Consider the following 25741-nt stretch of genomic DNA (forward strand, 5'->3'; position numbering starts at 1 on the left):
TACCCTCCCAGTCAAGGATCAGCTGGAAGATCATAGGTGGAATGTCAGTGTTTAGAAATTCAAGCTTTAAAGATATCTGGGAAAAAAAAGCAGCAATCACTTCAAAATTTTGCTGTAGGGGCTTGGGAAAGTAGGTATAGAACCATATTTGAAATTAAATTGCAACTTACGTACAAAATTCAGGCACACTGTAAAAATTAAAGCTGCTCCAGAGATACTTTCAGTATAAATCACAGTTTCCTGACAGATTTTTCTAAAAAAAAAAAAAAAAAAAAAAAAGGCTTTGGCATTTGAAGCAGTTATTTGCAAAGAGTTTAGTGCAGACTGATAAATGTGGAGGTTTTTTGATGGGGTGTGTGTATGATTAGTCCATTGAAACATAATGAACCACCATAATAGAATACCAAAAAGCTTATTTCATTAATACTATTCTGAAATAATTTCAACTTCATTGTTCAGTTTTGGTGACTGATTACCTTACAGTTTGCTTTTGATGAGCCAATTATCATCTTTGAGATTACCTGTGGAGTCAACATACTGCATTTCAAATAAATCTGTGACCATTTGTATCTACAAACTCTCTTTATTTTCTGTTTAGCTTTCTTCTATTACTGCATTAACTTGGTATTACTGGTGCTGTATGTAGATTTTAGCCAACTGAAACACAACAGAAAAATCTAATTGCGAGATGCCTTGTTTCACAAGTAGTATCTTCAACAGTGTAACACTACAGAGCCACCTCTCAGTCATGGCTGTGTAGCGCTGAATCCTGATGGTGCTTGTCATCTGTTGCTGTAGCTGTTTGTATCCACAGCCAAAAATTCAACATCCTTTTGGTCTAATCCTGCTGTGACAGAATAAGCTATTGCTCCATTTGTCCAGAGGTGCTGTTTGGTGCCAGTATCATTGGTGAGTGACCACAAACGTGTTCTTTTGATTTTCTTTGCTAGTCTTGCAAAGCACAATAATGTTGAACTAAATATCATGGAAAATCCACACAGGAGGAATGATGCAGTATAGCTTCCAGTTGTGTCCACAAGCCAACCTGTAGGAAAACAAATCATTGGTTTTAAAGGCTTACCAAATTCTGATAATTTACAAATCTTGTGATCAACAGGAACTTTATAAACTTCTGGAGTTATCACATATAAATACAATCAAACAATACAGGTTTACATCACCATTACTACTTTTACCTCCTGGGGCAGGGAGGGATTTGTCCTCAGCAGACAGTTAAGATTTTTATGGACTTTTGTTTGGAGGTCAACCAATGAGAAAAGGCACAGCAGTCATCACCACAATACTAAATAAACATCTTTCAACTACATGGATTTAACCAGTAGTCTTTAAACATGCTTAGAGATCCCTGGGTTAAATATTGTGTGCATGAGATCCTCATACAGAAACATGTAATGAGCTATGCCATTGGTTCATGCATCACTTAAAATAATTCCATTTTGCCGTATTTTTTTTCTATGGAAAATCACATTAAAAGCTTCAGAAGCAGAGATTAATAGGGAATTGATGTGAACAGCAGACAAAATATGCAAGACATACATATACACATGGACGTTTGAAAAAGATCTCTGACCTTCCACAATATTCAAAACTGTGTCAAGTTCTTTCTAAACAATAATAGGAGTACAGCTCTTATCCTTACTTTACTGTAATGGAACCGATGGAGAAAATGATGGTTAGGTATTATGGTGATGAGCTTGTGACCAAACAGTAGTGAAGCTGACTCACCCACCTGCTCAAAGCAGTTTGGAGATTAAAACGTCAAGTCCTCTGCACCAAAAAACCTTGGAATGAAACTTTCTTTAGATTACAGTTTCAAAATCGTGTAATTTCACAGTGAAATCTTTTGTTCCTTCACTTACACAATTTCTAAACTATATGAAGTGGTGATGTAACAGCTCTTAGAAGCCCCATTCCATACTGGTTTGTTTTTTAAATTTCAACTTGCTCTATATAGAGAAATCATCCCATCAAGACAGGACTTAAATGGGATCTAAAGTCTTATGAAGGTCTAGGTGTGTTATTTCTCTGCCCAGGGGCTGCTTCCAAAATTTAGTGTGCATCTGACGTCCTTCTTCTCCTTTTACGTCACACCAATAGGTAAATCTGAAGTAGTGATAAGATTATAGGAAAGTCATTTGTGAACTGACCTGCAACAGGCGGACTCACTAGATACGGTATGGCATGCAGAAAATACACAACACCTAGTGCTGACGATAAGGAAGAAGTTCCCACTACATCTGCCGTCACAACAGGGATCAGCGTTACATAGGCTCCATCAAAGTAGCCAAAGGTGAATGAGAAAGGCACAAGCAAGGGGAAATTTCGGAGAACAGGCAGGAAAAGGCAACAGAGGCCATCCATTCCCACAGCAAAGAGGTAGCAAAAGTGCCGATGCTTCTTCAGACACCTGCAAGTTTCAAAACAGAAAAGAAAAAGACACAGCACCTCAGTTTCTACACCCTGGCATGCAGCACTTCAGTCTCTCTCTCTTTTATATAGCTCACATTTAAATCCATTTTCTTACACAGACTTCAAGATGCAGAGCTCAGCACTGAAAAGCCCAGGTAGAGAAAGCCGCCCACCCACAGCTGCAGAAACAACTGGTAAGCAGCAGCCCATGCCACCTGCAGTGTTCTTTGGGTTGCTCCTAGTGAGGGGAGCCGCTCCACTGCCAGGATTTTGCAGCCCTCTGAAGTTTCAATGTTCAAAGCAGTATTCCATCAGGCTTTACATCCCAGCTCAGCAAGGTGCTCCCAGTATTGGCAAAACATATTACAGTACACCTCTGTTAGATGTCACCCTTTGCATCAGCCCTTAAACACTGGAGTTAGTGTGAGCTAAGTGAGTTGACAACTACCTTTCTCACTGCTCCACAAAACCAATTACTGATTTTTCCCACAAACTGAATAAGCACAAAGAATGTGCCCTTTAGAATAGAAATCCTTTTTAATTTAGCCAGTCTCTAGATGTTACAGATGCTGCACACAGATGTTTGGAGTGAGCAAAGCATGGTGAGTTCTTACATACTGGAATATGTAAAACAATTCTGAGTATGTGTCTGACAGTGCTGGGTCAGACCCTTGACCCTTCTCCATAACTTCTGTGCCTCCCCAGCAGCACAAAAGGAATAGAAAGGCAGAGAAAGTAGGGTGAGATCCTCCAGAAAATAGGTACAGAGGATCACACTCAACATACCTCAGAGAGTTATATTTCCACTGTCAAATGCAAGAACTTTGCACAAACACATAATTTCTTCAGGAAAAAAAAGAAATTAAACCAGCAGAATTGAACAAACTCAGACGAGACAGAAACATTAAATAGTAAGCATTTCTGAAAGTTAGATGATATGTTGGAGTTTTTTCTTGAAAACTTACACATGCTACAGAAAAAACCCATAATGTTAACTTTTATATGTATTCTATCTCATTTGCATTCAGCCTCCCACTAGCTAAAGCTTACACTCACTTAGCCGTAAGCCATTACCTTCTGTCTGTTAGCCATCCAAAGGTGATATTACCAATGATGTCTATGACACCAAGTATGGACATGAGGAAGGCAGCCTGGTGATGACTCACTCCAACGCTCAAGGCATAAGGCACTAGGTAGACAAAAAGAGGGCTACAGCCATATGCCATAAATAAAACTGACACTGCCAGCACCATGAAGCCTGGCATCAGTAAAAAGTCATATTCCTTCCATGAACAGTAGCATAAACATTCATGAGACCACACTTTGATTAAAGGTGAACAGATGGACATTTGCTTTAAGTCTCTTTTCTGTGCTTCAGGGACATAATCCTGTTCAAGAAACTCAGGAGCATTTTTATGGTCCTCCTTAAGAGCAATAGGACGCATCAAGGCACCACAGACACAGAGGTTTAAAACAAAACCTCCCAGGATGAGTAAAGCTCCACGCCAGGAAAACTGCTCAATTAAGAGCTGGACCACAGGGGCCAGGATGAAGGTACCGATTCCACTTCCTGACATCGCTATTCCATATGCCAGTGCTTTTCTTTTGTTGAAATATTTGCCCACCATTGCGATGGCTGGAGAATAGCAGAGTGCAAACCCAAGTCCTAGAAGAGAAAGCACAGTGCAAATGGGTTAAGACTAAGCATGACATATGAAACACATTAAATTAAACCACATAACCTACTTTCATTAGAACAAATGAATAGGAATCCTTTTCTCATTCTGATTCAGTGTGAAGAGAAACCAGGATGACTCCTTTGTTCCACGGTCAGGGTCACCAACTTGACAAACTTAACGTATCACCTTTAATTCACAACAACAAGGCTCAGAAAGAAGTGATGGGGTTCACTTAATAACAAGAAAAATCAATAAACATCAGAGAAATGGTGTGTCAGCCTGTCTTGGATGCATGATGAGGTCATGGCCCAGGGTCTGCACAGATGCTCACACTGGGCACACTATCCTGATAAGGCACCACTTTGTGATTTGGTCTGTTGCAACCCTGAACATTAATTTTCAGGTCTCCGAAATGCAGTACATATTCTACAATAAACCTTTTTTAGTCAGCTAAACGAACTCCACGCAGCAGCTGCTTGGAGTCCTCATCATTTTAAATCCCTGACTAAGAGTAAAGAGAGGGGAAAAGCCTCAGAAAACAAAGCCATATCTAATTTAGTAAACAAATAAGATCCATCTCTTGGACTGGGAAAAAGATTGTGGTCTCTGCTGCAGAACCAGAGAGTGGATTTTAGTCATCAGATGCTTGCCCTAACACTAAAACAGACATTTCTGAATCAGCTGAAGAAATGTGTTCCTGACTAGGGTTTTGGATCATGTCCTACGCTGAGAATAAAACGGTCACCACTGCCTTTGGCAGAACTTGCCAATAGAGGAAATAATCACCTGGCACTATAACCAGCTTGCCATGTCCTCCTCAAAGGCTGCACTGTGCAGGATAAGAGGATTAGAGGGACTCCGGGCAGTGGGTGCCCGTTCTGGCACCCCTCAGGAGGTGAAGGGAGGAGCAGGGCAGAGAGCTGGCATTGAACCTGTGTGGGCAGCAGAGCTGGAGGAGCAGCCCTGAGCTAAACATCATCACTTGAGAGCTGTGAAAATCACACTCTATTTGGCATACACACCATTTATTTTTTTAGTGAGTTGGCATGGGGAAATAGGCCCCCCAAAATGCCAATAAATGTCCTGTGAAAAGTGGAAATGCAAAGTTTGGGGCTGAAAACATTATCATACCTCTTAGAAGAAACTGCTACTTACTGCCACTCCCCCATCCCACCTCTGCTTTACTCCACAGTTTCAAGTGCTGCAGCTTTTATGGATTTAGACCTTCACCAGTTATGCTCCCACCTCCTCTCTGGGTTGGGGCACCAACTCAGCCTTTACCAACAGTTCACCTCTCCATTAATCGGTCCCCACAGACTAGAAGTTCACTGCTGGTAGAATTGGCTCTTTACAACTCCACGTACAAAGTGCAATGGCTTTTCCACCTCAGCATTCACAGCAGTTCTCACTAAGGAAGCCTCAGTGGCATTAGCATGGTATGTGGCACAGTCGCTCCAGTTACAAGGAGCCTTTTCACTTGTTATGAACATACTTGTCAAAGATTAACATCATAATGCAGGAGTGACATGCACTACAATAAGGATTATTTTTTTTAAAACAAATAAGCTGTTGGCAGCATGTGAACTGCAGTAATTCCACCAACTTGTTACTAAACAGCAGGGGACCAAGTACAAAGGCTTATATCACCGTGGCTACCAGGTCAGTATTAATGAGGAAGGAATGTCAGTATGACCATGGGCACCTCTCAAGTTCCTCTGCACACCAAACACAGGGAGATATGACAGAGCAAAGACACTGCTATCCCCATACGTGAATGCAAATGGAAGAGCTGCTACAGCAACACCACCAACCAACAATTTGCTTCCTTTTCAACTGAAATGTAACACAGATAAAAATAAGATGGACAGCTGAGGTACCAGGTATTCCCAGCATTCCTCTCCCCACTTACTGTTACGTTTTGACTTAAACTTTTTTTTTTTAATATGCAAATATTTGGGGGCAATCTAGAACTCCTACTATAACAAACTCCTGCCAAATCACAAGAAAAAAAAGGAAACTGTTTTGTGTATCACCTGCAACAGCAGTCCTTCCTGACCTACTATAATTTCAGAACTTTATCCATAGTCTTCTCTGTAACAGAAGTTTAAGAGTTTCTTTCGCAGGGTCCTCATTTGGCCTGTATGAGACGCACTGAGTGCTGAAGCCCTCAGAGGGGCAGACAAACCCTCTATGACATAGAGATCACACCTCTGGAAAGGAAGGACCATAATTTTTAACATTCCTGTGTTGTTTTCCTGACAGGAACAAAAGGGCTGAATGTCTCCTACCTGTAAGGACTCCTAATGATAAGTAGAGATGTTCCAGGCTGGTGGCAAATGAACTCAGAATTAGTCCAGTAGATGCAAGCAGCCCTCCTAGCATGATACCAACTTGGCAGGATACATGATTACTGATTAAACTCCCAAGTGGGGCTTCAAAGAAACAAATAAAGCTGGTAGTTAATGGTGGGTCCTCACACAAAGTTCATTGCAATGGTCATAAAGGAAAAGGAAGCAGTAGGCAAGCAGGAGATAACAGTGATCACAGCTACACAAAGTGGTCTTCCAACATCCCTCCTATCACAATGGTGTGAGCACCAAAAAAGTTCTAAAAATAATTTTTCTGAAAGTCGGGATAAAACTGAAATTCACAGTAGCTTTCTCAGCAGCCATTTTTAGTAGAACAAAATCATTACAGGACTCTGTAGTTTTGGGGGTCAAGAGAGATCACAGCGACAGCCCACACTGTTCATTACCCCATACTTACAACACTAAGACCTTCCCCCACCTGGAGTTTGCACTTCAGCCCTCAGTAACTTCAGGCATCCTTCCTTGCTTCTCCCTGGCCTTGTGGGCTCTGTGTCAGACCCAAACAGGAGAGGTCTCACATCTTTTGGACCATTTCCAGGGCTGCTACCCCTCTCCTGCACTTCTCCAATGTTGATGGCTTCCAGATCACACTACCTCTACCATGGTGCCATCAGCAGCCCTCTCTCTGCAATGCCAGGGCATGGTTATTCTTGTTTTGCTTTTTTCACCCAAGATATAACCTGGCTGACACAGGAGAGTTGATACGTCTCGTTCCAGCTGTGCCCCTGAGCCTTTGTAGTAATTCTCATGGATTAACCCTCTTACACAGAAGTAGGGCATGGATTTTCACCTAGCTGTACAGTTTTAAAGTAAACCCATGAGAAGTTCAGTATAACTGCTGCATTGATGCATGTCATTTTTAGTAACACTGAATTTTCCTTTAAGGGAAAACACTATTTGTAAACATACAAGTTTGCTTAAAGGAGGATGGGCTGTGACTTGTTCTGAAGGCAAGATGTACATCCTGTGCTAAGTCTCAAATATGATTCCAGTCAAAAGACAAAAGAAACAAGTGTTCAGTTAGTAACTCTCAAACACAGCTTGTCCCACTAGACCTTGACAAAAGTACATTTCTGAAAAATTAGATCATTTGACAAAAAGTTCTGCTGCTTTTCTGTAGTATGAAGACACTCCACTCCCTTCCTGCTCAACTATGCTGGGGAAAGCAGCTTGGATATACCATACCCCAGAGAGCCTACGGTATCTATCGCTGCCAGCTGACTTCACCAGCTTGTGAACATGCTAAAACCAGATGAAGAAAAAGCAGCCACATGTCTTAAAAGGGTAATACACACCACAAAGCATCGTAGCACAGTCGACAATGGAGTGGATCCAAGCTGTTCTGGCATAATCCTGCCCAAAGTATGCCTGGAACTCCACAAAAAAAATGGAGATGCACCTAGGAAAGAAAACATGAACACCAATCTGTTGAACATGGGACATTTGCCTCACAGAAAACACCAGTTTCAGGTAAGAAGAGTATCCACTTGAAGGTCCCATCCAGCTCCCAGGAAAATCAAACCTGTAGTTTGCCTAAATCCCAATAAGATGAAGAAATTTTAAACAGTTTCTAAGGGATATTGGAAATGAAGGGCTACCTTAATGCATGGGGGACAAGACATGAAATGATGTGTGCAAGTTGAATAATTCCAACAGTACTCTGTGTAAGGCACCTAGGCTAGGGTGATTCACCAGAGAAGAAACCTCGCTTTGCACTGGCAACAACTGAATCACAAATTGGTGTCCAACTATTATCCCAACAGTGGGATTAGACAAAATTATGCTGATACAGAATTTAGTTCAGACAGATAACTACTCCAGAGAGATTATGAACATTATAATACCACATTTCTCACTGTGGTATCTGCTGCTAGATTTTTATAACTCATAATATTTTTAACTGAACTGAAATTGAAGTTGTAATTATCACCAGCAATTTATAGCCCACATCAGAATGTTGCTTTCCTGGTACACAAAGCCCCAGCTCCCCATTTCTTCACTGACCTGGTTGCTTGCTAGTTGTGACATTCACATCTGCACAATCTGGCAGGGCAGGGCCAGCATAGTACCCATAGAGCCAACACCACCTATAGCTATGTATTCATGGATGCAAAAGTGCAAAGCAAATGAAAAGCAACCCCTCATGAACAGAGAATCAAAACTCAGCAGGAGCCCATGGACCTTTCAACAGTTTATTAAAATGCTTCCAGGAGAGGCTACTTTGCTCTGCTTAATGAATGTTACTGTTGTACCGTCTCTGCGGGAGAATGGATTAAAAGGCTGCATAGTTTCATTCTAGTTTCTGGATCAGCAAGAGATTCCTTTTTCCCCTCTCTTTTTTCCTTCTACAAATCAACGAATGACCACTTTCTTCAGCTTTTTTCTTGCCCATACTTCATTCTCATATATACTCTAGATGTGTGTCAGCCATTACATGATTTCTTGGATGTAACATTTCACACATGAGAAAGGAATTAAATCCACTAGGAAGTCTCTGCTATTATTACGGAATTGGTACATTTGCATACATAAACTAACACCGTGTCAGTGTTTCCATGCCCCTTTGAAGCTGTTGACTCCAAGACCCTAGACTTTAGATTCCTAAACTTGGCAGCTTTATTTTAAAATAAATATAGAATTTAGGTAAGAAACACTGTATTTACATTATACTGACTGTCCAGCACGACACTGTCTCAGTGTTCCTCACTTACCAGGGTGCTTATCTCTCTGCTTAATATAGCTTAAATGTTCATGTTCACACACACCAGGCTCCTCTGTCTCCAGTTGACATCAAAGTCACTGTGGAAGCCATCTCACCCCAGATGTATACATTATGTTTATGCAAGGCAGCAGTCTATTCCTGTTCTTTCTATTTTTGAGAAGTATTTCTGAGAAAATATTTTCTGCATATTTTGGATACCAGAAGAGCATAGTAAGGGGCCTCCTCTCAAGAGCACAGACCTTCTCCAGCAGGGTCGTACCTGAAATACTTGCAGTAGGAGAAAGGGGTGTGTACAGGCTTCTCAGACTCAGGAGCCAAGCAAATCCACTGGGACTAACAAAGATGAACATGGCTGTGGGGTCAGAGGGACACAGCGGACCCAAAGAGACCCTGTGTGATTCCTCCCTCCCCAACCAACCACCACAGCCTGAAATCATGCTGACAGCCCCAGGCTTTAATTCTGTAAGAAATCAAGGAGAGGGTGTTGAGAGATAGAGCAGCTGTCAGAGGAGGCAAGACTGAAACCAGAGGGCTCAGAATCCCTCAGCCGTCCCCACAGCCTTAGGGATTTCAGGAAACCTTTAAAAAGGTAGAAAGAGAGAGGTTTGTACCTAGCCAAAATAAACCCTGCAGCTGTGGGACATCAGAGGAGATCCCAAATCCTCTTCCTAAGGAGGAAAAAAAAATAAAAATGGAGGGGTAATACCACAAACAGATCAGGAAGACAAGAAGCAGCCCCTTTACCTCGTCACAGCCCTGGTACAGATAGTGACAAGGAAGCAGCCGGCAACGATCATCCACCCCCAGCCTCCATCCGGAGGGCCAGCGTGCCGGGGTGAGGCCATGGCGCAGGCTGGGGTGATTCCTCCCTCCTCCCTGCCTCAGTGGCAGGGGTCAAGTCCGGCCGGCTTGCCGAGTGCAGGCTCGGGCTGCCTGGCACATGGGTTACTGGCCATCTGAAGGAAAAGAGAGAAAAAAATAGAGGCAGAAGGCGAATCAGGGTACATCACACACACACTGTAAAACTGCACGGCTGCGCTAGGACATACTGCTTTGGCTTTACTGCATAAAACCAAGGATTTTCTTTCAAATGCAGTTTATGAAAATTTGTTGGAAGCAAGAGTGCCATCAGAATTTGGCCCTGTGTCTAGTATCATTTATTTCAGGATGATTTGCTCAGCAGTTACATCCTAGCACGATACCCTTTTTCCCCACAAACGTCACAGCATACACATGTAAGTCACATACTTTACTGGTGCCAGTCACTGCAGCTCGTTCACCTTCAGTGGCCTCCCCCTGCTCACACCAGCCCCTGGCCTGAATTGTATTTTCAGCTGCAGTCTCCACTCAAAGTAGCTATTCTTTGTTGTACACATTTTATTGCAAAATTTTTGTTTGAGGAAATGCAGTTTTCACCTTTGTATGAAAAGGGAATATTCTCTGCAAAATCAGAGCAGATCTGATGATGAAATGACCTCCTTGTTCTCATAAGTCAAACCCTAGATGAAGGCTGTAATCAGCAACTTTATCTTCTGAGCATGGACAATTCACTGAAGATTAGGGCTAGCCCATCCCCCTCTTCCATCCACTTAAATCAAAGCAGTGTTTGCATCCAGGCCATAACATGGGCTCTAAATGCACTGAGTGCTGAAGGACACTGCAGGAAACCAAATTACACCCACTGGACCCTAGATGAGTAACTGGTCCTGTGTGCTGGAGTAGCTTTGCTAATGCTATGGGTATCACCAGCAGCCTTTGGTCCTTTCTGTGTCAGTGGGTGCATGGCAAGGCTTGACCTGAGACACCCTGTTTTGCTCAGTGCAGGAACACACAGCACTGGCTGTCAGTGCTGGGTTTCAGACCATGTTTTTGCCACCACCAGCAGGCACTTAGCCCCTGGAGGAATCAAAGATTTATATAAGACATAAGCAAACTATTTGGGATGTCTTTCAGTTTTGCTTGGAGAGAAACGTCAAATAGCTTCTACACCACCTAACATGACAGATGCTGAATATGCAATGCTCCCACTGACAAGAACCACAGGCTTCCCTGGAACTGTTACCAGTTACAGGCACATAAGAGGACTGCAGAGCTACTCAAAAGTGCAGCTCAAGAAAGAAGCTACATGGCTAATAATGTGCCTTCTCAGTCCCTGAATCTGCTCAGCCAGGTGATGCTCAAGGCTTGGCTCTGCAGAGCCCAGAGCTCCCTGACTTAAACAAGCAAGGCACCCCAGAGGCAACCCTAAACATTGTCACGGGTAAACCTTTCAGAGGTATTCATCAGCTGCCTCTCCTGAGATATCAGAAGGTGCATCTCAACACCATTACAAAATTATTTCAAGAAAACATATACACATTGCCAAAATTAAAGGTGAACAAATTAGGAGACAATAGGAATGACAACACCCCACCCCACCCCCAACATATTGAAAGCTTAACTGAATTCCTACTAGGCTGTAAATAATATGCTGTAACAACACTGTACAAGAGAAAGAGTGGACTCTTTTTAAAAAGGTTTGGTAGTCTTCTGATTTAAAAAGGATAAGAAGAATTATCCTAATCTACCTGCTTGACTTTCAAAGACCAAGAATTGCAGCACAATCAAGCAATATATACTAAGACAACCCAGCCCATAAATGTTAAAAACAGAAAAGCCAAGTGCAATTTTCAAAGATGGGGTTAAGACCAAAAGCCAGTGGCTGTGCTGTCATATGAGGCACCTGAACTGCCACAAGAAGTTAACAGCAAAGACAAGTGTTCATAAACTCACAACAAAATGTGTGCTTGTCAACGCTTTTGAGCAGTGATTTAAGGTAACCATGTCTGAAACAATATCCTTGAAAAATATCCATGAATAAAAATATCCACAAAAGATGCCAAAACTATATTATACCACCATCCAGTTACACCAGCCAAAAAAAGCTACCATTAAATATCTGTTCCAGGTCTTTCTGTATTCCTCAAGTACCATTTATTTTTGCCTCTGTGCTAGTCAGTCTGTTAGCTGTCACACATTTTACTTTAGGTCAAAAATCATAGAATCACAGAATCATTCAGGTTGGAAAAGACCCTTGGGATCATCAAGTCTAACCATCAGACCTACTCTACAAAGTTCTCCCCTAAATGCTGTGTACTATTTAGAAATAAAAATTACTGCCCTATTTTCTCTCTTTGAATAATAGGCTTTGCTAGTATTTTAAAGTAAATATTTGTATAAAGCTGTCTAATGATTCAGACCCCAAAGCAATACCCATGATGAGCATTAGAACATGTCCTAATTCTGTCTTTATTCTCCTTCATTGTCATAAACACCTGTTTCATCAGAAGCTAAATTGTATTATAAAGTCTGTGTTTATATGGAGTCTAGCACAATGTGGATCTTCACTGCAGCATGAAATACTATTACAATATAAGCCATACTAATGAACTAGAAGAGAGCTCAGGTATGATAAAAAGAAAATCTCTAATGACCTGCTTTGCTTGTCACTTCTGTGGCTCTTTGGAGAGATGGGCAGTGCTCTGCTCTGCCTGACTGTATAACATTCTTTGTGTAAAGAATAGGCCACATCTCAAATGGGACATCTGAGATAGCTACAGTTTGGATTATATAGCAATGGTCATAGCAGCTCACAAAGATCAAACAAGAATTCATGACTGGGGTTACAACAGTTTTTGTAAGCAGCCTCCAAACCTGGTATCTCATGCACAGAGGCTTCCAAGTGAGTTTGAAGGGTCTCATCTGGATGCATTCCTACAGCTGATTACAAAAAACACACAAAGCAAAAGAGATCCAAATGAGTTTATGATTTCAAACCTCATCCTCGAGGTACTCAATTGCTAGGACTTACCTACATTAAAGGTCAACGAAAGCTCTGGAATGGAGACCACGACAGTTTGCCTTTTCTGACACAGCTGTCTAAAACACAACAAAAAATGCCAATGCAGCTGACAGAGCTTTCTGAGCAGCCTCTGCAGGTGCCCACATGACCCAAGGGACATCACTGGCCACTTTACAAGCCTTGTGACATTTTGCTTGAAGTGTAAAGTTCATTTTTTGACCTTACCTATTTGCTTCAGGACAAACATACAGCAGTGCCAATGTGCACCCACACCCTCCTTCCCTCCCTGCTATGTTCTGAAACAAACTCTTGGACACAAACACAAATTGAGGAAAAAAGGCACAACAGATTGGCTAATAAATAAGTAAAATAAGAAAGCAGGCATGCAGGCAAGTACAGACTATTCACAAAACCTATGAGGGCGGTGAAAGATGCCTGCTGTCAAAAGTTAGAGGATGCTGGGCACATGATACAGAAGACACATCCCTGGACTTTCCACTTCTGTATTTGCCCTCCAGCAAGAACTGCTAATTTGTGAGCAGATCATACATCTCATGTGTTGATTCCATTCAGATGGCAGACAATTTTGCAGGGTTTATGTTACATTTTGAGTACTGACGTGAACTAATGACTGATTCTTTATTTTTAACTAATAAGGCCAATTGTACATTCCTTTCTGTATAACTTCAAGCAACAACAGCCTTATTAAATATGTGCAAATATTGGATCAACATGTTATATGATGGCTAAGGCAATGATTACACAGTCCTTCATGTTGTATCAGTAAATAATTAGATTATCAAGCAGTACAATTTGATGCAAACCACCACCAGATCCCTGTTACTTAGATGGAAAACAGAATTCAACACTTTTGTGGGTGTCTGCATCTAACGTAGCCCCAAAAAAGCTGATATCCAATCCAGCATGAAGCAAGAGTGGCACAAATAGATTATACCCTGATTTGTCAATAAAGTCTCCCATTACATTATCCTGTCAAATTCACTTGAACAAGCAGAGCAAGTACCAGCACTTTGCACCATGTGGCCAACACATTTTGCATCTAACACCAAGGACCTCAGAGGCAGATTTATTGTATTATTGTGAGTGTAATACGTTACATTCAAATGCCTGGAAGATTGAATAGCCCATAAGAAGCCATGACAGTCACCTGAGTTAACAAGGTATTGATAAAGTTCAAATTATTTTGGTCAAGGATTTCCTGGCAATTACAAGTAAATTACAAGGAATTACAAGTTGGCTGGAGTTTGCATAAGCACTTGATACGTCAGAGAGGGATCCTGAGCAATTGAGATGTACCTCTGCAGCACTTCTGCAGAGTGTTGGCAAGGCAGGGCTTCTTCTTTTGGATGTGAGCAGTATCTTTCACTGCCCCTTCTGGAGGGATGATTTAATTTCCAGTTCTGATTATTAAGGGTGGAGGAGGAAGTTCCAGGAATGACAGAAGTGAAACAGTAACTGTTCAATAAGCAGAAATAAGACACAAAATTTTTCTGAGGAGTCAACAATCTCCACACAGGGCCCTAAGTTATTTTAATGCACAAACAGCAATAGCTGGGTGGCATGACCTCAGCCTAGATCTCTGGCCCAGCTTTCCAGGCAAGCTTCAGATTGGGCCCGAGACCCTAGTTTGCATTTTAGCTGTATGTTAACGTACTTGGGGAGAATTTGATGACACATCGGGCTATGCAAACATAGATTAGGTATTTGGTTACATGATCACTTGCTGTTACTTTCACAGAATGCTGCCAACATACACACAAATGGCAAACATTTAATGAAGTTACAAGCAACTGAAAACCACCATATTATAAGAAATGCCTGGCCAACACAGAAATAGGCCACCCAGTTTTCCCATAGCAGGACTGGTGCAAATCTCATCTCCTTGATTTCACACTCATTTCACTTCAAGGAGTACTGTGCCTTTCATAGCCACTGAACTAATAGGCAAGTTAAATAAGCTTTCTTGTTGCTGCACATGTCTAATAAAGACTTATTATGTAAACCTGGCAATTCTATTCTGAGGTTGGAAAACTTCAGTTGCTTACACTCTGGTGCTGTTTTCTAATTATCCATATCATGAATCATACAGATTGTGGACTCTGCAAATGAAGCCAAATGAAGACAGAAAGCACATACTTTGTTTGAGCAACCATGTCCTCCCCTTTCCAGCTCTACCTTGGTTTGCTCTCATGTTGTATCTTTTACTTAACCTTTCTGGTGCAGGATAAGACTCTTACTGCATATCTGCTCCACCTGTAAGGCCTGATCCCCAGTGCTGGTTGCTATATAACACATCGCAGATGTGCATAAAAGTTCCTGCTGCTTGAGATGGCTACAGGAAAGCAGGGTTAAAAGAAAAGCTCATGAAAGAGCTCTGCACTTTGCAACCTTTGCTAGATAATTTTCACTCAAGCATTAAATAAATGTGGTTTCCCATGAGTTCAAAGAAGATGTGAGTGGGGCGAAGGTGGCAACAAATTCTGCTGATCCCTAAGAAAGCCTTAGTTACCCAGCGTGCACTGGGTCACAGCTCACTAAACAGTGACTCTTTTCTCCAAGTGAATACATTAGGTTTAATTTGGCAGGATAAATAACCTATCAATTACTTCAGCAGCTGTTTTTGAGAACCCTGGAAAGAAAACAACTGCTTCTGAGAGCATCTCCCTTACTCAGTCTGCTCAGCCAGCAGAAAGGAGTGGGTGAGGTTATTAAAATGGCATTACTATAACCTTGCACCTCATCATGAGGTCCCCTTTGCCAGGAAAAGGAGCACAGAAATCCACGGCAGCCTAGCAGCTGGCCGGCACAGCGACAGAAGCCACTGACCTCAGTAAGCAGACAGCAGAGCACTCACTGCCCCCTCTGCCTGCCCCTCTTTCCACTTCTTTAAACAAATTGATTCAGTAATGATATCACAACAGCATGAAGTGAAAATGCGAAACATTTGCATCACAAAAGACAGAATAGCAGGTAGTCACCCTGGCCTGCCTGGGAGCCAAGGGATTCCTTTCTTCCTACCTTGTTCAGCTGCTCCATTGACAGCATCATACCTGGGCAGCTCCATCATCTCAAGGAGTGCCACCTCACCTGCCAAACAGTTTGGATGCTTTTTGAAATGCTCCATTTGTAGAACGATATGGCTTCAGCCAGAGGAACAGGCATAAAGTCAGGTTTGTATTACAGCTGCCCCACGGCAGGAGCACACAGCCCCCAGACCATACAGGGGGTTCTCATCCCGCTACTTTCTGCTTCTTCGCACTATCCTGGCTACACAAAATTAAAATGGCTGTGAATTAAGATGCATTTGCAATTTCTTTCAGAACTGCATGGAAGGATTTTTTGCAGTTTATCCCAAAGAAGCTGGCCCAAATATGTATACCAGCATAAATAAGCACAGAATCCAACACTTTTACCTGTTTGATAATACAGAGATGCACATGAGAGAAGAATGAGAAGGAGACTTATCTAGAATTTTCTTTCTCTATCAGTATAAGATAAATACACATACATAAACTGTATGTGCCATTTGCTGCCTCCACAGCAATGACAGGTCGGGTGAGGCCTGTGAAACTCATGACGGTCCCTGTGTCCAGAATGCCAGGACACACTTCCAGAACAGGTTCATTCGCACCAATGAATTTAAGCGCTATTTTTCATGTGAGTAACAACATACACAGCTTTCAAAGTCACTTTGAGAACATTCATGCAGATGAATTTTGTGAAGAACAAGTATAAAGCAGCTTAAGCATAACTGGAGAAAATTCACCAACACTTAGAGCGAAAGGTAATGGAATTGCATATATTTACTACATTTACCCTACGCACCTACCTCTAGGACAGTTTTAATATTTTATTTTATTTATCTTATTCACGTAGCTCCAGGACAGTTGTTCTTTCTTACTTTTCTTGTCCTTAAGATTGTACCAAGCATTAATTATTTGTAATCATATGCTACATTCATTCATGTTAACCTCTTGTTTTAATACTCTCTTGCTTTTTGCTCCCTTTTCTCTCACTGCTGCATCTTTAATTTTAAAAAAAACCAAAACCAACTATTAATAAAAAATGAACAAAAAGGGCACAGAATGAGTAGCAAAGGATAAAGAGAAGGAGAGAGAAAGGAGAAAGCTGGATAACAAAGACAACTATTTTATGTGCTATGTGACAGTGGATCACAAAATGTGTATGAGATTAAATATTTTACAGGTTTTGAAAGAGTTAATTTCTTTCCCATGTCTTGAAGGATGACCATATCTGACCAGTCATCTCCCCAGAGGCTTGCTAGACCCTTAACTCATTTCCTACAGGCCATCAAATACAGTAGAGCACACTTAAATGGGACACAGTATTTGACAGGAGCACAGAAGATGCTCACAGCTGCAGAAGCGTCTATCAACTGGATTGTTAGGAAATGGCACTTTTTCAGCCTCTTTTGCTTCCTCCCACTCCCACCCTAGCAATTGCATACCATAACAGGCACTACAGTCAGCACTCTGGCAGGCAGCTAAATTCCAGGTTGTTCTTAAATACATGGAAACTAAAGACTTTCATTCTGTACAGCTCTTAGGATCCAAAGCATATTTCTAATCTAATCTATTTTCTCCTATAGAGGGTTGCCCCATTCTGCACCCTGGGTTGGCTATTTAAGTGAAAAAGAACAGCTTGTTTTGATTTCAGCAGAGGCTATTTATCAAGAATTGTGATTATCACTTTGACTTGTTTAAAAACAACCCAAGAGGTCCTTTCTAACCCTATGTTCCTAAATAAAAATATCTCCACCGAGCATCTCAAGCCTGCTACTCTATATTCTCAGCTTTCTTCTCTGCTTAAAGATGTCTTTGTTCAGCCTCTAGATAAAACCGAAGTTTGTGCTTTTCTGAGAAGACTGGCAGATGGGTCCACTGAACTTTTCCTGGTGCGAGACAGTAATCTTGATGATTACGTGTATCTATATAAGCAGGGTACGCATTCAGCTTTTCAGACCTCCATAAATTCAGTACCTCTCTGGCACTGTTACAAGTGGTTAACAGAAAGAACCACTCACCTGACAGTTCATTTAGGGAACTGTACCAGAATCAAAGTAAACAAACAAATACATAATAAAAAAACCCAAAAAACCAAAACCATACCAAAAACTAACCTGACTTTTAATTGCTGCATAGCACTAAGACAAGAAGCATATTAAGACATATTCTAATCAGTGCTTCACCATTTTTCCTGGTTTTTTATCTATAATATTCCTGAATAAATCTGGATGTTTTACTCTGCAAATCTTTAACATTTTATACTTCTAAGGAGAGGTTTCCCTATGATACCAAATAGGAGCAACATTAATAACGTATTTGTATTGCAGTAGTACTTCAGGACTTCTAATCAGGGAGCGGGTGTCATGGTGCTAGGCATCATACAAACATCTCATAAAACTTGCCTGCCATCCAAAATGGATCAATATAGAGAAGATGAATCATACGAGAATCCAGTTTATTAACTCCTATCACTATGCTGAGCAGCAAATGTTCTTCATTTGCTTCAGTTTATCCGTATAAGGGACATGGCTGTTGAAGAAGACAAACTGAAGGAAGCATAGGTGTGGGATCAGGAACAAGCAAAGGGATATTGAACAGCTGGTAGACAAAGGAGGTGCCAGAGAGGGGCACAGGTGAGTGGAGTGGGGTGGCACAAAAGTGGGACAAGAGTTGAGAAAAGCCCCTTTTACCCAAGGGGTTACTCAGAGCTGAAACATGGAAGAAACAGTAAAAATAAAGGTTGTAGAACAGCACAACATTCATTAGTTACTCCCCTACTGAGAAGTGTGTCGCTGGGAAAGGAAGAGCCATGCTAGCCTCCCACAATGATCGCTTCGCAACACTGGCTCCTTAAATTTGTCAAATTTGCCAGAAATCACTAAACCAAATGGTACAGCTAGAGCCACAACAGAAATAGCTACTGTCTTCTGGGTTGGTAGCACTCAGATGAAAAACGTAATATGATCTTCCCTTGTCTCTGGAAAACATTGTATGGGGCTAACAAATCCAACAGCCTGACAGAAGGGGTCTAAAGCAAAAGATTAGGCAAATTACAGTGGAAACCTTTTGAGCCTTTAACATAGTTTCTGGCTAGGTTAGTCCTTAAATAATGCAGGTTAACCACGAAGAGTAAAAACAATATGAAGGAAAATTTTTGTAGGAAAACCCATTTGCACAGAAAGCTTGACTTTAACCTACTTAACTCCACCTGGAATGTGCATTTTTGATCGACATTCTGGAAGGTTTTTAAACTAACAAGAGCAGTACTCACCATTTCATTTTTCACTGTGATGAAAGTCACAGAGAATAACAGGGACCTCAGCTATTTTCCTTGAGTACGTGGTTGTTACTGAAATCCAAGCTGAGTCCATCAGTGTGCACACCCTTAGCAAGGTTACGGTCACGCATGTTCCATCAAACATGTATTTTTTCCCTGAAAGAAGAATGCTACTAGCTGACTGTTAGTCAATAACCACACTATTAGGGGCAGGGCGAAGGGTACCATCACTGTATCCATATTATTGCCTTTTTTTCCTCTTCCAGCAAATAAGTGAGAATAGTCAAAATGGTTACAAAAAAATATCAGGAAACCTTTTGAGGAGGAAATGATCAGTCCTTGCTGTCCAACAACTGCAATTACACAAGACAACTCCTATGACCAATGTTTTGAAATTTTTGTTGAGGGGTTGCTCATGACATTATTTTATTCTCTCAACATAGAGATGTGTCAGAATTTTCCAGTGCTTGCTATTTTTCTAATAACTCTACATTTTTCAATATTTCTAATTTTTCCTAATTTTAAACACATGGTGGGTAGGCAATGGTTGTGGAAGGTTGTTTGTTTACAATTACTTATATGTTTATTGATTTATAATTACATTACATTTATCTGCTACTTTTGAGTTTTATAACATATCATTAATGATGACTAAACATTCTATCAACCACTTCTCATTTATGGTTAAGCTTAAGTATATCATAGTCAATCATTTTCTGAGTTATCCCTATCTGTTCAAGGATCTGTGCACTTCTCTGGATCAGTCACTTATTAGTATCCCATTATATCCTTAAAGAAATGTTAACATATGACCATAATTGTCTGGAAATTCTGAAAAAGCTTTTCATTCAATGGGGTCTTCAGCTGACACTTTTCCCACATCTGGTATATTAGTTTTTCCATCTTCAGAAGAATCTTGCCCTGAGAAAGCGTATCACTGGCAAAGCTGCCATGGAAGATATGAGGACATTTTTTTCTCAGATCATTATGCAGCCAGTCTGTGGAAATCACTACTCTCCCCTTCTTTACTGATTCTGCACCCAGTGGTGGTAAGGATCCAAAAATCCTGTCTTAAATTAGCTGGAATGACCTGGCAAAGGGGATACCAAGCAAATGCTCAGCTGATCCCGCCAGAGAAAATTAGGATGTTATCGGGCACCCCAGGAGCACTCAGGCACCAACAGCGCAGCTGTGCCTGGATAAAACCAAGGGGTTGAAGACTATGGAGACATGTCTTCCTGCACACACCTGTAAGTGTCAAAAGCCACCCAAAAGCTGTGACTGCTGCCAGCTTCTATGTCGTGTCTCCAATAAGAAATGCATGCACATGGACAGTGGCTCCAGCATACGTCCCCAGCAGGGGGGTCACAACCTGGGGAAACACTGGCAACCAGTCTGCAGTGTCCTGGGAGAGCTGTCACCCAGCACCCTGACACTCCTCGGCAGAGGGGAAGACAAGAAAGCAGAAGGCAGGACCATGGGAAAATGATACACCCTCACCCAGAAATCTCAATGATGTACTTACAGAAAACGTACTTTGAACTCTTTCACAGTTGTTATCTTTTCAGTCATCACATTTATGGAGAAGCCTTATTCAAGATATGCACAACTAATTTAGTTGATAATGTTCTTGAGGTTCCTGGCTGGGTTTTAGTAAAATCAGGAAATGCACGAAAACAAAGACATCTTTTTCCTCTGTCCTTGAAGTGTTTAGAGCCTGAGTAGCATTTTTGGGTTTTTAACAATTCACACAAAAAAATACTTTTCACTGTTAAATTTCAAGACGTGAATCTTACACAAGTGCTTTCTAAAGGGAAAGGAGATGACTATTTTAGAAAACAAATTCTGTATTTACAGATCAAGCTATCCAGAAGATTGCCTCTATTTATCTGATGTTTTAGGGCTGCTGTTAGCATCAATTCATCATCTTCTTCAACATACAAGACTTGTTTGCAAAAACTAATCAGGCATGCAAAAGCAAGGCAGGTTATTTCCTTTCATTCACACAAGCTTATGTTCTGAAACAAAGCCATTAGGATACTTAATGCCAAATATGCTCTTCTAATGGCCAATACACACCATATTACAGCAAACTGTCACTGTGACCATTATTTTTTGGGGGAGATTTCCACTGACCTTGAACTCTGTAAAATTAAGATAGCCCCACTATCATTTCAAAGCCACTATTAATTTTGTCCTTAATAATGATAATATATAAATATTGTCTATACAATGGTGCATTAATATAATCCCCAGCAAGAATGGAAGAAAAATATCTATCGGAAAGACAGGAGTTCAAGACAAAAACCAGGATGTTTGCTGTTTCCTGAAACAGGCTTCCAAAAGCAACCACTGATGAATGTTGCTTTAAAGCACTAGGTATTTCTGAGAAGTCATTGCACAGATGACATTTACTCTATTTAAAAAAGCATAGTATTATATATAACTAATATAGCCATAGGTACATACTAATGAACACATCTCTGTACAAGAAGGCTTATATGTGTGTCACTGCACACAAACTTCAGAAAATAACAACAGGGAAGATACTAAGCTGAGAAGGAAACATCAAATACTAAAATGAAACACAAGGAAAAAGATGGAGGTCAAGCGGAAAAATTCTTCGCATACCATAAAAAAAAATAAATCTCTGACCAGGAATTACATATTTGACAGCATGCACATCAGGAAAACATGCATCTACTCACAAGTAACAGTTTGTCTTAGTAAAATTACACAAAGAAAGTTAAAAAACAACCAACAGGTCTTGGGCAGATTAGCACATTATTCATGCTTAGTCTTCCATTCAGCCTCACCAAACTATCCATATTTCAACTAGATCCTTGCTTAATAGTTTATTTTAGCTTTTAGGGAATCTTTAGAGCTTCAATAAAAGTGCCTCAAGTTCCCTCTGCTGAGTGAATACTGGTGCAGCTGCTTGATTACATCATTTTCAGGAATGATCAGCAGGAACTTTCCATGCTACTTAAGGGTGTACTTCTGCTAATTAGTATTGCAGCCCAGAAACAGAGTTTCTCAATTTTATATGAAAAAACTTTCTCTCCATAGAGAATGTTTTTGGTTTGGTAAGTGAAACATGAAAAAATCTACCCGTCCCATTAAGTGTGTTTTATCTTTACTCTCCAGATTTTTGGCTATTTTAATTCTTAATTAAGTTAAATTCTTAAAAAAGTTAATTTCCATTTTCTTTTTCTCTGGTGTTCCAATACAGCTCCTCAGCTTGTATCCTCTTGACTCCATAGATGCACAGAACTGTCAGCCAGCAGAATATTACTGTAAGTGTTCAAACATGCCTTTGTTCATATTTAAGGAATGGAGATATAATTGGAGAGAATGCTTGAAAAAATAGCTGACCACAAGAAGCATGGAATTAGCTTAACTCACAAAAAGCACAAGACAAGGACTCTACAGCAAAGGACCCAAGGGTGCCTCTGGCAGGAAAACTAACCTGTAAGTAGGGAGGGCAGAAATTTTACAGAAGAGATGTTTGAGTTACATTAGGAGTAATGAGACAGTATGTAGAAAAACAGGAAACCACTTTCCCCAGATTGTCTTTTCTCTTCAATAGGTACACTAAAAATGCATATAGCTATAAAAGAAAGAGGAAAAGAGCCTATATGGAGCAGCAAGACAAGATGTTAGGGAGTCATCTTGTTAAATGTTAGACGGCAATGATAAGAAAGCCCATAAAAGGTGAAATTTTAAAGGACTTGAAAAGAGAAAAAAGAGACAGAGGGACTGATGCTAGCTAAGAAAAAAACACTAGAAATTTATCTAAGAAATTGGTCATAAAAGAACTGATTAAAGTGCTCCATGTCTTCTTCCTATTAAATGCAGCCCTCATTATAGCAGCTGAGAGCAGCAGAGCATTTACAACCTCAGAACCAGCCCAGCCCACCAAATCTCCTGTTAAACACCCAAACACTCCTATCAGCAAGCTCTCAAATGGAAACACTTCAGAAGCAAACAGTGCAGGCTCTGCTGCTTCATGTGATCCTACAGACCAACTGAAGGACATTTATCACAGCATCCTGAGTCACTGCATCAGAAAGTTTATAAAAACAAACACCTGGCTAAGAAATTCAGGAAAAGATTTTAGAAATAACTATAGGCTTTCAACCTGGTACCATACTCCCATGGGAGTTATGAGAGTGCTTAAAAAAAAAAAAAATGTAGTCCTGGCTGCTCTAGCTCAGCTTCCTTATTGATATTACTGGTCAAGGAGCCATCATGAAGAAATGCATTTGCCAGCTGTTCAGATTGGACAGTCATATGAGTATCTTTTTGTCAAAGTCTCACCACATATCAACTTGAGAACCAAAAAACCAAGAGACTTAAAAGGAGGACTCAATAGTTATCCTCTTATACAAGCCAACCTTGTAATTGTCCCTTAACTAGATCCTACTATCAATAATCCTTTTAGTGGGATCAGTTTCACTTTAAACAGCTTATTACCTGGATGAAAAACGAAGCAAAAATAACTCAAGAATGTTCAGACAAGAAAAATTATGCCTAAAAACAATGGCTTTATCTTGATACACAGAGGATGATATTCCTTAAAAATCTTCTCTAGGTGAAATTAATTTTTTTCCATGAAAGAGAACATGCCCTAGTGATTCTTTTCAAGAACATAATCTATTTACAGTGGAAATTCACCCCATCCAAGGAATAAACTTTAACTGTTATGATAGCATTATTTAAATTGCATTTTCTGAATTACCCAAAAGAGTAACCCGGAGTACCCCAAAGAACAGTTGTTACAGGCAACTGTTGGTTTACCCAGAAGTTCACTGACACCATAATAACAAAAGGATAAACTTAATCTCACATTAAAACTGATAAACAAAAATTGAAGTAAAATGAAATTAATATCTATTACTCAGCTAAGAGATCTCTCATGGAGTTAAGTTTCCATTTCCAGTTAAGTAACACCTGTGCATGCTGGTAGCCTGAAAAAGACCTGAAATATGTTGCTAGCAATGTCTGCCTATGAACCTTCAGGAGAAAAGCTCTGTTGCATGCTCTGTATCCTGCATCATTAGATCATTTTTCTTCTTGAGCAGTCATTTCATGTTAGGGCAGGTTGCATCTGATAAATTTTAAATTACTACAAACTTCCAAGCTCACCTGAAGAAAAAAAAATCCTAACCAACTTTTAATCAGTCCTCCAGTGCTAGCTGATTTCCTTTTCCTCCTTCACAGACACCCTAAAACACACTCCACTTGTTCCACACATTATCCTGCTTGTTACCACCTTCACATCCTCTGGGTATTTTTTTTTCCATTTTTTCCCAACCCAGTTTTTATTTAGTGCTTTAGCACCAACTGCATAGTCCTTCCCTGTCAGAAGGCACTGATACATTGACAATATCATTTACATGCTTGCTATATTCTCCAGGAGAAATAAAACTACCTTTCTTCATTTTCAAGGAGTTTGTCCAAGGAGTAGCTTCGTGTATCAGATTTTCACAGCTGTCTCCCAAGATTTACTTTCTCATCTGGATAAAATTAAAAGAGTAAAGTTGCCTACTAAAGGAGTCCTCTGCAAAATACCTCTGCCGATGTGCCCGAGATATCCATGCAAGAGCTCTTATTTTAAATATTTTGTTATCCCATCCTTTCTGGCAATGAAGCAGAACTTGGAAACAAGCGTCATTTTACCATCAGTCATGCGTTGGCCGTTTCTACATAGTGTGCACCATAAGCACAAGGCAGAATTATATCATGTGGGTTGCAGCTCCCCAGAGATTACTCTCCACTCCATTAACTTTGTTAAGAATAAACTAGCTGTGTGGGATAATTCTATTGATTCTTTCCAACTTGCTACTCCATCAGGCTAAATTAAATGGACATTGGCAGAACAAACTCTGACGACAAATGAGAAAGAGATGAAACACTGTCTTTCTGAAGAGCAGAGGATGGTGGATCAGGCACGGGATGAGTCACATTTCATCCCAAATTTTCTGTTCTCACTTACACTGCCTTGCTCTACTGCCCTACATACTCTGCATCTGGATTCCTAAGCAAGCCAAAATGGTAACTGGCCAAAGATCGGGTCTGTGCTGTGCACCACTGAGCTAAAGAACAGGGTATAGAAATAAGAGTGTTTGCTTCTACAGGAAGCCAGCTCTGGCTGGGAAAAGCAGGGATGTCTCTGCTATAAAGCTTTTCTGTCCTGCCAATTTGCATTGCAGCCACATTTCAATTTGCAAAAACTGAAAATGAAATTTGACCAATTTAATTGTTCTCCAATTACATCCTGTTTTGACTGCTGGGATTTTTACATATTTAGGGTGGAAGCCAGGTCCTTCAATACATAATGACACAAATTGTGTATTTTTGCTGAGAGTTTGAG

General features: G+C 40.6%; 1 protein-coding gene across 2 annotated transcripts in view; it reads right to left on the reverse strand.

Moving 5' to 3' along the window:
• Positions 1 to 294: 294 nt before the first annotated feature.
• The window catches only part of SLC16A12 (solute carrier family 16 member 12), a 30857-nt gene continuing 5410 nt past the window's right edge, over positions 295 to 25741 (reverse strand). Inside the window, exons 1-7 of one of the 2 annotated variants that reach the window (XM_074908372.1) lie at positions 19360 to 19421; positions 9945 to 10156; positions 7774 to 7877; positions 6398 to 6541; positions 3505 to 4096; positions 2169 to 2428; positions 295 to 1045 (exon numbers count right to left, since the gene is read on the reverse strand). In XM_074908372.1, the coding sequence (XP_074764473.1) occupies positions 783 to 1045; positions 2169 to 2428; positions 3505 to 4096; positions 6398 to 6541; positions 7774 to 7877; positions 9945 to 10045 (1464 nt within the window). In that variant the 5' untranslated portion in view covers positions 10046 to 10156; positions 19360 to 19421 and the 3' untranslated portion in view covers positions 295 to 782. Of the gene's footprint in view, positions 1046 to 2168; positions 2429 to 3504; positions 4097 to 6397; positions 6542 to 7773; positions 7878 to 9944; positions 10157 to 19359; positions 19422 to 25741 lie in introns of those variants that run through there. The other variant, XM_074908371.1, reaches the window with a different exon arrangement.

Source organism: Athene noctua, chromosome 5 (assembly GCF_965140245.1).
Source record: "Athene noctua chromosome 5, bAthNoc1.hap1.1, whole genome shotgun sequence".
NCBI classification, from domain to species: domain Eukaryota; kingdom Metazoa; phylum Chordata; class Aves; order Strigiformes; family Strigidae; genus Athene; species Athene noctua.